The sequence below is a fragment of the Peromyscus leucopus genome, chromosome 2, assembly GCF_004664715.2.
Source record: "Peromyscus leucopus breed LL Stock chromosome 2, UCI_PerLeu_2.1, whole genome shotgun sequence".
Taxonomy (NCBI): domain Eukaryota; kingdom Metazoa; phylum Chordata; class Mammalia; order Rodentia; family Cricetidae; genus Peromyscus; species Peromyscus leucopus.
Window position 1 is genome coordinate 147,211,853 of NC_051064.1, and position 15,212 is coordinate 147,227,064.

General features: G+C 46.7%; 1 protein-coding gene across 1 annotated transcript in view; it reads right to left on the minus strand.

Moving 5' to 3' along the window:
- Ube4b (ubiquitination factor E4B) overlaps positions 1–15,212 on the minus strand; it is a 120,867-nt gene that overhangs the window by 67,533 nt on the left and 38,122 nt on the right. The window contains 2 exon segments of the mRNA XM_028893635.2: positions 126–261; positions 11,917–12,103. Of these exon segments, the coding sequence (XP_028749468.1) occupies positions 126–261; positions 11,917–12,103 (323 nt within the window).

A 15,212-nucleotide genomic window follows, 5' to 3' on the forward strand; every position in this document is an offset into this window, starting at 1 on the left:
AAATGTGGATTCAGTTTGATAAGGACATGGGTCTCTGGGTTGTCATTTCAGACTCCTAAAGGTTAAAGTGTGGAGACTTCCCTTCATGTACATACAGTAGTGGTAACAGGTGGCACCAGCTTTACCTTTTCTCACAGGAGACACCATCGATGTCCATGCTCTGGGAACGGGAGAGGGACTGAGACTGCGTCTCCAGGCTGTTGGACGGCGAGCTGCTGAGAGAGCTGACTCCTTCACTGCTCTGGCTCCGGTGGGCAACTCCTGCACGGGAGAGGAAGGACAGGACAGGCCATGTGTCACAATGCAAGGCCACGAGCAAAGGCAACAGTAACACACGTGCCTTCGTGCTGCTTGGCAATGAAGATTCCTGTCAGACGACCCCAGGAGGGTCACCAAGAGATCATGATTTATCACCTCGCATCACGCAAGGTCAGTAACGGCGCTACACTTGATGCCTGTAGTGACTCAGCAGTCTAACTGTGGCCCTGAACACAGACTGACGGTACAGTTCTCGTTTTTTACTTTGTTTTAGTAGCATTTTATGACTGAGTGAGGGAGAGAGGGAGGAGGAGGAGAGAGGAGGAGAGGGGGAGGGAGACAGAGGGCAATTGGCATGAGGCAGTTCTCTCCCTTCTACCACGTTGAGTCCCAGGGACTGACACAGCGGTCTCTATCCAGTGAGCCATCCCACCGATCCAGCAGTACAGAAAAGTTCTTGAAATGCACTGGAAATAAGATACATTAACGGACCGACAGACACGCAAAAAAGCCAGTAACAGGTGTCAATATCCTTATTCCTCGACACAGCTAGAAACTCATACCAATTGTTAAACTAGTGAAGGATTCACACAAGAAATGAGAAACCATTCACTATTCCTAACAAGACTCAAGGGAAATAAATATGCAAGGCATCTAACGTCATTAGAGTTCTGAACTATGACAAACTCATTCAAGAGATACGGACCAAATTTTAAGAAAATATGGGGCAAAGTAAGGTCTCAATAAACACTTACTGAGGTTAAAGAAATAGTAGATCATGTAGGATTATTTTATTGATCACAACAAAAAGCAAATTTTAAATTAAAACTGATTAATATTAAAGTTAATTACACAATTTACATTATATTATTTTGTTAAACTTTGTGGACTAGGAAGTTGTCCCTGCTGGTAACGTGCTTGCTGTACAAGCAGACCTGAGTTCTGATCACTAGCCCTCACGTGACAGCCACATGCAATGCCAGCCAAAGGCAGAAGACAGGAGGATGCCTGTGGCCAGTCTAGCCAAAACGGCCAAGTCTAAGTCAGGCAAGATACACTGTCGCTAAAAATGAGGCGGAAAAGAACACCTTTAATCACAGCACTTGGGAAGCAGAAGCAGAAGGATCTCTGTGAGTTCTAGGCCAGCCTGGTCTACAGAGTGAGTTCCAAGATAGCCAGGGCTACACAGAGAAAACCTGTCTCAGGAAAGGAGGTAGACAGAGACTTAGAAGACACTCAGAGTTCACTCTGGCCTTGACAGGAGTGCATACATGCACACTATACACATACAAAAACTTTATTGAGGGCAGTGTACATATAACAGACTATACATCATCGGAATGAAGCAGCAGATTCTGCGGGAAGTACAGCATGTCTGTAATACGTCTGTGTTGGTATCTCTGTAAGACGTCACTGACCTCGCTTCGGCCTATGCTTCAACCATCTTCACACCCATTCTCCCCACAATCCATCACATTCCCACCACTTCCCATCTCTAAACATCACAGTGACCTACCTGTTTTGTCAATTTACAAAGCTTGCTAGCAACGTCAGCTTTACTCAGAATATAAAATATCATGACTAAAACACATGAAAGCAACAGCCCACATGTCATTCTCTCCGAAAACCATACTGTGTTGTTACCACCTTCTTCCACTTCCTGCTAGAGACATCAGTCTCAGAGATTAAGATTTTTTTTTTTTATTCCACCTGCCGTCTTTGAAGGCCAGATACTAAAAAGTTAAAGCATCTAGGCATAACTTTATCACAGACATTACCATTCACATATCAACTTAAAGACGAATATTCTAAAGGAAAGGGTGCATGAAGCAAAGACAGGAGAAAGCCATGTTTCTCTTACTGCACATGAATTACAGGCATGCAAGGCGGCTCTTTGCAGGCTCTGTGGTTGGTGGGGGCGTGTGGAGGGCACTTCCCCACTCTCTGGGGAAGCCAACACTGAAGGAACTAAGATGGGAGTTCCTGAGGCCTTCCTCCCGCCACTCCATAGTTCCTCAGTGACGTTCCCTCAGACACAACCACACCAAATGCCCATCATTTATGACCTGTTACTGCTGAACTTGTTCTACTCATTCCTTCAGTCTGTCTGTCTTGTCTGTCGGCCTGTCTGCCTGTCTCTTGACCTCTGTCTCGCACACACAGAGGCTTGCTAAGGAAATTCTAATGTTCGGAAGCATCCCAGGACCAGTGAGATGGCTCAGAGGGAGAAGGTCTTGCTGCCAAGCCTGACTTAACAACCTAAGTTCAGTTTTCAGAACCGACACGGCGGAAGGACAGGATGACTCCCACCCCCAAAAATAAATAAAATAGCTGTTGTCTAACCTTCACACATGCCATGGCGAGTAAACACCATACACATACACTCAGGCACACACATACACAAATAAATCAATCAATGAATAAATGCAAGGAACTGACAAAACCTTTAAAAACAAACAGCAAAAAAGTAAGTTAGACTTGGGAGGCAGAGGTAGGGCAAACCTCTGAGTTCAAGGCCAGCCTGGTCTACAGAGCAGGTTCTAGGACAGCCAGGGCTACCCAGAGAAACCCTGTCTTGAAAAATCTTAAAAAGTGGGGGGGGGGTAGATTTAGAAGATGGGAGAGGGGCTGGAGAGACGGCTCAGTGGTTAACAGCACTTTCAGAAGTTTGATTCTTGCACCCACATGGCAGCTCACAACCATCTGCAAATCAGCTCCAAGGGATATGATGCCCTCTTCTGGTCTCCACAGGCATCAGACATCCAGGAGGTACATGGACATGAACACAAATAAAACACCCACACACAGAAAAAGATGAGAGTATTTTTATAGAAGAAGACAGGGACATGGGCTGATCTTAAAGATCTCATCCAATCCTGGACTTATCCTGTTTGTTTGTTTGTTTGTTTGTTTTTGAGACAGGGTTTCTCTACATAAGTCTCTCCCGGAACTCACTCTGTAGACCAGGCTGGCCTCAAACTAACAGAGATCTGCAGGCCTCTGCCTCCTGAGTGCGAGGATTAAAGGTGTGCGCCACCACTGCCTGGCCGGATTCATCCTCTTTTATAGAAAAAAATCAAGATCTCTGAAGTCATGATGGTGGTGCCTGCTGTAATTTTAGCACTTGGAGCAGAGGCAAGAGTGTCTAGAGTTTGAGACCAGCCTCTACATAACAAGACCCTTAAAAATATACAGAGAAAAGGTTGGGAATGATGCTCATGTGTGATCTCATGGATGGGAGGGTGAGGCTCGAAGAGGCTCTCTGGAAGCTGGCTAGCTGCTTCACAGAGTTTTACATCAATGAAAGCCCCTCTCAAAACAAAAGGAAGAAGGTTCCTAAGGAATGGCATCTGAGGCTATCCTTTCACCAGCACACACATGTGCATGCATGCACAGCCACTCACGTACAAACACACACATGGGCTTTGAGAGAGTTTTTCTAACTTTATGGATGTGGCATCGAGCAGGTGATTTTCATGAACTCTGTAATTTGTCGTTTAAGTTAGTGCTCAGTTTACTATGTGTATAACGATGAGGCTAAAGGAGAAAAACCTCTAGCCCCTCTAGTTTTATTAAAGTTAAAAATGTCATCTTCTGGCACTTGTGAGTGTGTATACTTGTACAAGTGCATGCACATGTAAAGGAAAGATTTTCCAGGACTCTGGTGTTGTTTTGTTCGCTGCCTTCACAAGAGCTGCAAGCAGGGTGAAGGAGGGACAGCGGTGCTGTGCACAGCCGGCGCCAGATCAGGCTGGGGGCTGTCACAGCAGAGACGGCAGGACTGTGGGGACACCTGGCACAGATGCCTGTCACTAACAAGACACTGACACCTGCTCTGGAGTCACAAGGGGTTAATGTGGCCCCAGGAACAAATGCACATGCTAAAAAGAAAGGTTTCCACCAAGAGGAGGAGCTCCAGGGTTGGGGTTCCCCTGCAGCCCTTGGGGCTTTGGCCTGGGTCTTGGCCTCTAGCCAGATTTGCCTTTGTTTGTTATTTCACTTTCTCAGACAGATCTCACTATGTAGGCTACACTGGCCACAAACTTGAGGAGATCCTCCTGCCTCCGCCTTCCTAGCCGTGGGTTTACAGGCATAAAACCATGCCCAGCTGTTTGTTTTTACTTGTTTGTTTTGATCATTTCTATCTTAGCAGATGGAACCCAGGGCTCTCCCACTAGTTGCATGCCCAGCTTCTAGACCACACACAAGACTTCCCTCTCCTAAGCCTAAACCAAGTAGAAGAGAAAAAAAGGATTTTAATAGAAGCAACTGCTAACAGAACAAGGATCACAACTCTGCTGCCGCTCCTGGGACCATTCTTAGGCAAAGGCAATGCCCTGCAAAAGAGCAGCTCCCGCTTAGTTGAAATTCTCAAACTGCACAACCAACGTGCTTAGTGCCCTTCATAAAGGACCTGAAAGAGAAGGCAACGGGACAGACTTCTCAGGCCCTTGCAGCGAGCACCCAGCCCACCACGGCCCTAGGACCCCGACTCTCATCTCTCCTCTAGATCAGCAGGGCCTGTCCACAGCCTTGCTCCCCGACTATCACCAGAACAGACACATTCTCTCCTGCTCTCCCCTCAGAACTTGACTCCAACACCCTGTCTCTCAGTAAACTATAAGCACTGAGCTTAGAACTGACCCTAAGGTGTGGCATAATTTAAATGAGTATTAAGTGGGGACTGATGACTTTACAGCACTTGGCACATCACTACTAACAACCTAGAGGCACTAAAACATAAGATGAACGTGAGAGTTCAGGGGAATGAGAATAGCACCTGTAATGAATATACAAGGACTGTCCCATGGCCAAAAGTTAATAATGCTCTTTTATTTTTTTAAGGCAGTTTTGTGACTGGGCATGGGGTTGTATGCCATTAATTCCAGCATTGGGAAGGCAGAGGCAGAAGGATATCTGTGATTTTTGAGGCCATCCTGGTCTAAAGAGGTCCAGGCCAGCCAGGGCTACACACTGAGATCCTGTCTTTTTTGTTTGTTTGCTTGTTTGTTTTTTTGGTTTTTTGAGACAGGGTTTCTCTGTGTAGCTTTGCGCCTTTCCTGGAACTCACTCTGTAGACCAGGCTGGCCTCGAACTCACAGAGATCCGCCTGGCTCTGCCTCCCGAGTGCTGGGATTAAAGGTATGCACCAAAACAAACAAACAAACAAAAACCAAGGCAGCTAGGAAGGCATGTGGTTGTTTTGGGGTTGTTGTTGGGTGCCACACCAACTCCAGTTTCGTCTGTGTGACATGAACAATTATGTCAATAATAGCGGACGGGAGATACGTGTCCCACGGGACTAAGCTCCCTGGAGGTCCCTGGCAGAGTGCCCGTGTTATGCCTCCTTCTCGAAGGAGACGTGCTTCACAGATCATGAGCTCCCTGGGCTATGGGTTCTGTATAACTGCTTTTCTGATAATGTTCTAATTAATCTATAAAACACAGCCAAAATTAATGAATGCTTGGGTTGTGAACTATGGAGGAAAGGGGAAGCTGGACATGGACCTTATTTAGATATAGCAGAATGAACTATTCCTTAAAGACCTCAAGCCTCAAGCTGCTAGATAATAGAAAGTATTATATAGTTCAGGCACTTCTAGGGAATGAACACTCACCCACTAGGAATCCCAACTAAAGTGATTTATGGCAGAAAACATTATCTCATAGGAGGCAGATGGTGGGCCCTCTGTTGAGGAAGTTCAGCATGGAAAACTTAAGGACTACAGCAGAACCCTTTCCCCTTACAGGTGTAAAAGTACAAGTGTCCATATTCCAGCAGGTAAAAAGATTTTATATTAGAAGAGATATATGGTAATGAACTGATGAAAGACTTAGGGAGGATCTGCAGCATCCAAATTGGCTAAATGGGCCATGAGAACCAGAAAAGTAAAAATAAATATTAAACCAGTGAGCGGCTGAGATAAAGATGAAGGACACAGCTGCAAGAAGCCTACACAAGTCTAGGAACTGTACTAAGTTTAAAAAACACAGACTGGGGGGTGTGGCGCACGCTTTAATCCAGCACTCGGAGCAGAGCCAGGCGGATCTCTGTGAGTTCGAGCAGCCTGGACTACAAGTGAGTCCCAGGAAAGCGCAAAGCTACACAGAGAAACCTGTCTCGAAAACAAAAAAAAAAAAAAAAAAAAAAAAAAAAAAAACACAGACTGCTCTTTGGGTCATAAAGTTCTTGTGAGTGAAGGGATATGTCTAGCACCGATTAGTAACGTGTGCTTGATGTTTTTTAAAGATGATGTAATTAAATTATTGCCAAGCTCTTGTTGTTCCTTGTATGACTTGATAGTTTTCTTTTCTGTATATAAACTACTGATTTACAGAAGTAAAATTGCAGCAGATTCAAACCACTTTTGAGTGTGTTTGTTGTCTGTCTGTCAGTCGCCGAATCCTTGCCTTCCTGACTACCCAAGCCCTGATTCTCCTACGGTCGTGGTACTCCCGGTGGGCCAGTCCGTGGCAGTTGGGTTTTTTTTTTTTTTTTTTTTTTTTGGTGTGTGTGTGTGTGTGTGTGTGTGTTGTGTGTGTGTGTGTGTGTGTGTGTGTGTGTGTGTCGCTAGAAATTAAACCCAGGGCCTTGTACATGCTAGGCAAGTGTTCTTTCACTCAGCTATATCCCTACCCCAGGGCAGACTTAAAAACATATACAGTCCTAATTAGACTTTGTCTCAAAACACAAAGTGGATAGATAGCACCCGAGGAAGGACGCCTCAGACTGACCTTCGGCCGCCACACGAGTGCACACACAGTAACCACTGCAGTGAAAGTACAGCGAACACACATCACCTTTGCAGAGACTCAAAAGCAGTGTTGTGTCAAACCCAAATCAAGATGAAGCCAGAAAGTCACGAGGGAGGCGCTCCAGTCAGACTCTCTAAAACCCATGTCCTCACTGAGAGGCCCCTGCACCTTTCCATGAGGACAGCTGCCTAGCAACCACCCCAGGCAACCTTGGACCAAGGCCTTCCTTGTTATTGATCCTTGTGGCCGATGATAACGCAAAACAACTTACATAAGCTTCCTCACTTTCCCTGTGAAACTGTCCTCCTCTGCCCCCCCAGACATGACTGTGATCCCATACAGCACACAGGCCCCCATAGAACCCTCTGTTCATTTCCAAATGAATTCCTCACTTCCTTAGAGGGCTTTTCTCTCCATCGTTAGAGGTTAAAAGAGCCGTTCAGTGAAAAACTTAAGAGGCCTCTGGGAGTGGTGGACAAGGGCAGAACTTTAAGGCCCATGGTGGTGGGGGAGAGGCGGAGTGTCAAGGCCTCGACAGGAATTTCCAGGCACTGCTTATATTTCCAAATCCATCTAAAGTATTTTGTTCATTTTCTTCCTAATTTTGGAAGGAAATGTATAGTACAGAGATAAATTCTCTTCAGGAGAAATAGTGAGCAGACTTGCTGGCTTCTGGGAAAGAAGGACCTGCCTAAAACTCACTTCTCACTTAGCTTCTCACACTCCAGCAAAACCACTGCTCTCCTCTGTAACTGGTGGCTTTTACAGAGTACTCCCTAGGACTATGGTAGCATGGGGTTTGGGATAAGCAGACATGACATGACAAAATGCGGGAGAGACACTTGCAGCTCTTGTAGAGACCTTGGTCTAGTTCCCAGCACCCACATCAGGGAGCTCACAACCAAGTGTGACTCCAGCGCCAATGGACCCAACGCCCTCTTCTGGCCTCTGTGGGCACCTGCACACATGTGCACGTATTCACACACATACATACATACATACATACATACATACACACATACATACATATAGTATTTAAAATAAAATAAATCCAGACAGGTGTGGCAGCACCACCACACTTTCAATCCCAGCACTCAGCAGACAGAGGCAGGAGGATCTCCAGACCAGTATGGTCTACACTTTAAGTTCTAGGCTAGCCAGGACTACATAGTGAAACCCATTCTCAGTCAACCAAAATCTTAAATAAATAAATAAACAGCAGAGAGAAAAAGGGAGGAAGCAAGGGCAAGAACACTTGTCGACCATCACGGCAAGCAAACTAAACTTCTGGAGCTTTCCTGCTTCGATGATGTGTTGTGTCTGAGGTGCTGGAATTTGGAACACAGGATCTACACCACCATGCAAGTGCTCTACACCACAGAGCTCCAGATTCAGCTCTAATGGGAAAAAGCATTTCTCCATTCTGAACTACACACCTCTCCTTCACAGTTGATGGGCAATAAAGCTACCCTCTGGCTCTATGCCAGCTTTCAGGCTGGCAGGAAATAAATACAAGCAGTCACTTCCACATGACAACTTCCCTTTATTTCTGAGATGGTCTCACTACATAGTCCAGGTTGGCTTTGAACTCATGATCCTCCTGCCTCAGCCTCTTATAATTTTCATTCTTATTTTTAAAATTTTATTCATCTGTTTATTCACCTGTGTGTGTGTGTATGGGGTGAATGTGTGTGAGTATATGCGTGAAACAGGGAGCAGGGGGAAGAGTGTGAGAGGGGTGAGTGTGTGTGTCAGCATAGGTGTATGTATGAGGGTGAGATGGTTTTCTCCTTCTATGGGGCATTTCAAGGACTGAACTCGGGTCACCAGGCTTGTGGAAACACGCTTTAATCAGCTGAGCCATCTTGCCAGCCCACAGCTTTTCTTTCTTTCTTTTATTTTATTTTATTTATTTGTTTGTTTGTTTTGGCTTTTTGAGACAAGGTTTCTCTGTGTAGCCCTGGCTGTCCTGGAACTCACTCTGTAGACCAGGCTAGCCTTAAACTCTTAGAGATCCCCCTGCCTCTGCCTCCCAAGTGCTGGGATTAAAGGCATAAGCCACCAGGCAGCTTTTCTTTTTTATTTTCAACTTATTTATTTGAGATAAGGATTCACTATGTAGCTCTGGTTGGCCTGGAACTCACTATGTAGATCAGGCTGGCCTTGAATTGTTAGTGATCTACCCGCCCCTGCAATCCAAGTGCTGGGATTAAAGGTATGTGCCATCATACCTGACAATTCTTCATTTTTAAATTTTTTTATTTTATTTAAATATCTTTTTTTTTCATTTATTTTACATACCAACTTCGGTTTCTCCCTCCCTCCTCTTCTCCCAGCCCCTTCCCCACCACACTCTTCATTTTTAAAATGACAACTGTCGTAATTTCTGGAAATTTCTTTAAGCTCCACAAGCCCATGTTGTTCTGACCATTTTCTCTGTAATTCATTCACGAACTCACCCCATCTTAAATCCTTACCAGGCTCTGGGGATAGCACTGGGGATATAGCAATGAGTAAAATGGGCAAAAGGTCCTGACCCAGAGAGCTCCCACGCCATCAGGGGAGGCAGCCAGACGTGGCCCCGTGTGCATGGAAAGCCAGCACTGAGGAGGTAAAAGCAGGTGGAGCCCAAGATTGAGGCCAGCCTTGAGCTACACAGCAAGACTATGTCTCAAAATGAAAACAAGATACGCAAGCAGCATGGAAGCAGTAAAGTGGACAGGAATCATGCCTGCATTAGAATGCGGCTGCAATTTCAGACAGCGGCCAAAGACAGTCTCCCTGAGAAACGGACACTAAAAACAGTTTGTCCGCTTGGTCTGGGTTTTATTTCTTCTGTCTAAAAATCATCTTTATTTATTTATGAGTGGAAGAGGCTGCTAGTGTGTGTGTGTGTGTGTGTGTGTGTGTGTGTGTGTGTGTGTGTGTGTGTGTTAGGTCAAAGGGAACTTGCCAAGGTTGGCTCTCTCCTGCCACCGTGTAGGTCCAGAGAACTAAGTTCAGGCTTGCAGGCTTGACAGCAAGCAGCTTTCCTTGCTGGACTGTCTTGCCAGCCCTGATCTTGGTTTTCCATGAGTTTGGACTGAAGTGAAGCAAGTATAGGCCTGGGGTAAGATAGGAGGAAATATCAAACCTTGACTGTAGTATTAGTGTGGGGAGAGGGACTCCTACACACCACAGCATGTGCAGGGAGGTCAAGGGTCACCCTGTGGAGTCAGTCCTTTCCTTCCAGCTTTACATGGTCATCACGTCTGCTGAGCCAGCACATTTACCTGCCAAGCCATCCCACCACCCCCTAAACTTGATGTTAAAGGGCTGGGCACGGCTCACTAAGAAAAGTGCTTGCCATGCCCACATGAGAAGCTGGGTTCAGGTCTCCAGCACCCACTTAAGTTGGGTGCAGCAGTGCACAGCTGCAATCCCAGTGCTGAGGAGCCGGAGCCAGGAGGACCTCGAGCCAGGAGGACCTCAGGGGCTTGCTCGGGCAGTCTGGCCAAATTGGCATGCTCTGGGTTCAGTAAGAGACTGCCTCATAAAATAAGGTGGGACACCTGACATCCATTTCTGGCCTCCACACACAGGAACAGGCATGTGTTCATATACCGCACAGACACAGACACACACACAGACACACACACATTACTTTTAATATTCTAAGTATGAGATGCTGACTAGACATGAAAGTAGAAGTCAAATGGGTCACAAGAGTCTAAAGCTCAAGCTGCAGGTCTGAGCTGGAAATGTAAGCTAAGGAGGATCAAATGGGAAGGAATAATTAAAGTCAGGAAACTTATTGAAATCAATAAGAGAATAAACATAGATAAAGAGACCAAGCCTTTAAACAGTGAACCCTGGCATCCTGCCCTGCGGACATCAGGGGAGTGAAAAGGAATCCTGCAAGGAACTAAAAAGAACAGAGAGGGTGGAAACCAGGACAGGACAGTGTTCTGGAAACTAGAAGGTGTTTCAAAGGGGAAAGGGGAAAGCCACCAAGTGAGGCTGACAGAGAGACAGCCTCAGCAGAGCTCCCACCCCACGCTCATCCAGGTCAGCACAGGGTGCAAAGCCAAGACAGAAGACTAGGAACGTATTCCAGGAGGCTTGCTGCAAAGAGACGGGTGGAAGCCGCAGGGAAATGGATGAAGGGAGTTCTATTTCGCTGCTGTCACTGAGGGCGAAGCACCAGCACTCTGCCACACACTTGCAATGTCCTGGCACAGCTAACAAAAGTTCTCCTGGGGTTAAAAAATAAATAAAAAACTCCCAAGACTGGAGGGGAAGGGAGCTGCAGGAAGCGAGGCTTAGCACAGAGAGAGGAAACGGTACCAGAGGTGCAGGCACTGATGGGGGAGAGCAGTGTCCTAACGAGAACTGGGCACATCACAGGCAGCCAGATGGAAGTGATGACAAGGCGTATATAGGTTCCGTTCTGCACGCGTGTTTTCACCTATTGGCTAGACTGGCTGGCTGTGAGTCCTAAAAGTCCCTGTGTCTACCTACTCAGTGTTAGGGTTACGGGTGCAGAGGACCAGAATGTGGATCCTCACACTTGTGCGGGAAGCACTTTACCCCTAAGCTCTCGCGCCAGCCCCTCGAGTACTTTAAGAGATGGGAGAGTACTCTGTGGTAGAGCATATGCTTTTAGAGAGAAAGAATGGGTGAGGGGGAGAAGCATCAACCAAATTCTCAAAATCAAATTCAGTCTGGCCAGCTCCCAAAGATTAGACCTGAGCCTGCTGGAGGAGGGGGCGCGGGTTTGCAAAAGTCTTCCCTGGTCACTATCAAAAAGAACAGAAACAATGAACCATGCTGCAGTGACCTTTAGGCCTGCTTTAATTTGTGTGGTGACATCAAGATAATGACATCGAAGTACACTGCTCCAGGTCGGAGGCTGAGGCTCACCTGCTGCACCTATCGGGGAGGTAGCTGGGGTCATGTTGTGGACATTGAGACCAAGACTCTGGGAGGGGCCTGGGGCTGATGCAGGTATCGGAGGTCCCGGAGGGTTCTCCCTCTGGGGAGACGTAAGCGGGGTGGTTGGTTGGGAGGTCTGTCCACCAGCAAGTCGTGCCAGGCGCCTCCGTCGAATCTGCAAAAGGGAGAAAAATAAAGGACATTCTGTAACTGAAAGCAAAACATGACTGCCTGCAAGAGCAGTGACATCCAGGTACTCACATCAACAACCACTCCCGAGCTGAGCAGCCCAACAGTCCCAGAAAAGAACATGCTGAGAAAAGTAACAAGACAGAGCTAGTATTCCGGGTTTGGTTTTTGTTTTATATGTGGGCACTCGCACATGAGCCTGACTTTGAGAAGTCAGCGGACAATCCCAAGTGGTAGTCCTCACCATCTCCTAGTATATATAACCTGGGTCTCTGCTGTTCCCCACTGCATAGAGGATGCCAGCTGCCCTTCGTTCCTCCAGGGTATCTGTTAGGTCTCAGCCACCCAACTCCTCTATCCCCTACCCCCCACCCCTGTATGTTTAGGAATGAGCTCAAGCCTACACTACAGGATTTCTGGCGGTTAGATAAAAGCCAGCATTCCTCAGGAACTTGTGAAGCGGGTTTTCTATCCCAAAAAGGAGCCCCTGCCCCCAGCTACTCAGCCAGCTCTGTGTGTTCTGTCCGGTCTGTCCGGTCTGTCCGCCCCACACTCTCTGGCTGCTCTGGCTGCTCTGGGTCTCTTGCGATCTCCCATCCCCCACTCCCTGCCGTGTGCAGTCTGCTTTCTTCGCCCTGCCCGGGACTCCTCTAGAAGCCCGGGACATTTCCTCTCTCTTACCCGCAATAAGAGCCTTCTCCTAACTGCGTGGTCTTGTAGGTAGTTTCCTTACTGCACCCCTCACGACATTCTCTTCTCCCTGCCTTCCACCTCACCACAGAAGCACTGGGAATAAAAGCACACACTACTGCACCTGCCTTTTTGTGGGTTCTGGGGACCCCAAATCTGGTCTTCAAGCTTGGGCAGCAAGGGCTTTTCTCACTGAGCCGTGTCCACAGCCCTGAACTGGTATTCTTAGAAGCTATTTACTATTTTAGTTTAAAAAACTGTACTTTGATTGCCTTACCAAGGGTACTCTATCTCCTTGACCGATACTGAAATTTCAAATATGCCCACTACCCAATACATCAAACCCCGGTATTTTCACAAATGGTATCATGTAATAAGTGTATATAGGTAAGATTTGGATAGACATGGCTAGAGACATGGCTCAGCAGTTAATGGCACTTTGTTCTTGCAGAGGACAAAGGTTCGATTCCCCGCATCCACATGGCGGCTCACAACCATTTATTTATAACTCCAGTTCCAGGGAACCTTATGCCCCCTTCTAGCCTCTGTGGGATCCAAGCACACATGTGGTGTACATACATATATGCAGACTAGACACTCATACACAAAATAAAAGTAAATCTAAAAAATTAAAATATCAATTTCATCCGACTGGACAAAGAAACAAAAGGTACAATAAGACACAAATTTTATTATATGCTTCCAAGAGCAAACAAAATGTTTAGGCTGGTTTTGTTTTTCATGTAATCAAAAAAATATATAGTTTGCCATCCTTCTCCGAGTATTCCAGTTACCAAGTGACTGAGAATACACAGAGTGGATCACAGTAATCTTTCCTGTTTCCGTCATTAACTCACAACTGGCTGGTAAGTTCACAATACACCCCACCACCACACTCCTGCACCACCCCTCACCACCACCACCCCCGGTGATGTTCAGTTCCACAGGCGTGACAAGTGCTGGGTGTGAGCAGGCATCACAGAAACAAGCCAGGCCCTGGACACACTCCTACCAGGAATAAGGAGGATAAAAGCTTCAACTACAGCAGATGGTAACAAGGACAGACTCACTGGAACCTAGAACATGTGTGTCACTCTGACACTTCAGGTGCCTGCTCCTTTGATCATTATTAGACCAAGGAAACTCTCTCCGAAGTAGAGCAGCTGCTCCTGCTGCCTGTGCTGCAGACAAGCCAACCAATCACCTCACCTCTGCAGACAAGCCAACCAATCACCTCACCGCTGCAGACAAGCCAACCAATCACTTCACTGCTGCACACAAGCCAACCAATCACCTCACCCCAGCACACAAGCCAACCAATCACTTCACTGCTGCAGACAAGCCAACCAATCACCTCACCGCTGCACACAAGCCAACCAATCACCTCACCTCTGCAGACAAGCCAACCAATCACTTCACTGCTGCAGACAAGCCAACCAATCACCTCACCGCAGCACACAAGCCAACCAATCACCTCACCCTAACCCCTGAGCATGTCACATGATAATTATGTTTACTTAACTGTATTAAATCATTTGAAGAAGAGACTGGGAAGAGGCTAGAGCAGCGGTTCTCAAACTTCCTAATGCTGTGATCCTTTAATATAGTTCCTCATGTTGTGGGGATCCCAAGCATAAAACCATTTTCGTGGCTACTTCATAACTGTAATTTTGCTGCTGTTATGAATCGTAATGTAAGTATCTGATGTGTAGAATATCTGATATGTAACCCCTGTGAAAGAGGCATTCAGCTCTCAAAGGGTTACAACTCACAGGCTGGAAACCACTGGGCTGGGGAGACAGCACAATTGACAAAGTTCTTGCTTCACCAAATATGAGGACCCGCATTTCAGCTCCAACACCGCGTCTCCTCCTCCCAAGTTGCAGGTGAGCCAGCACGACCACCCAGGCTTTATCTGATCCTGGAGATCTGAACGCTGGTCCTCCAGCTTACACAGCAAGTGCTCTATCCACTGAGCAACCTCCCCACTACCAATTTCTCTTCGCTTTGTTTGTTTTCCTTGCAGAGACAGGGCTTGAACACAGGGCCTTCCACATTCTAGGCAAGCACTCCGCTCCTAGGCCAGTCCCAGCTCAAGGTATAATTTTCTGTGAAAGTTGAGATAAAAACTGCATCTTGAAATGAAAGAATGCCAAGTTCTGATGCACTCATCTTTGATATTAGTCAAGGGGTTACAGAAATTGCTCGCAGTTAACAGTGTGCACTGCTCTTAGAAGGGGCTTGAATTCTGTTCCCTGCACCCACGATGGATGACTCCAGTCCCAGGGGATCCCCCTCATCTGGCCTCCTCCACCAATGCACACTTGTCCAAAAGCACACAGACAAACATACATAATTAAAAATAAAAATAAATTGTATTATATTTTGCTGTTTTGTGTGTATGG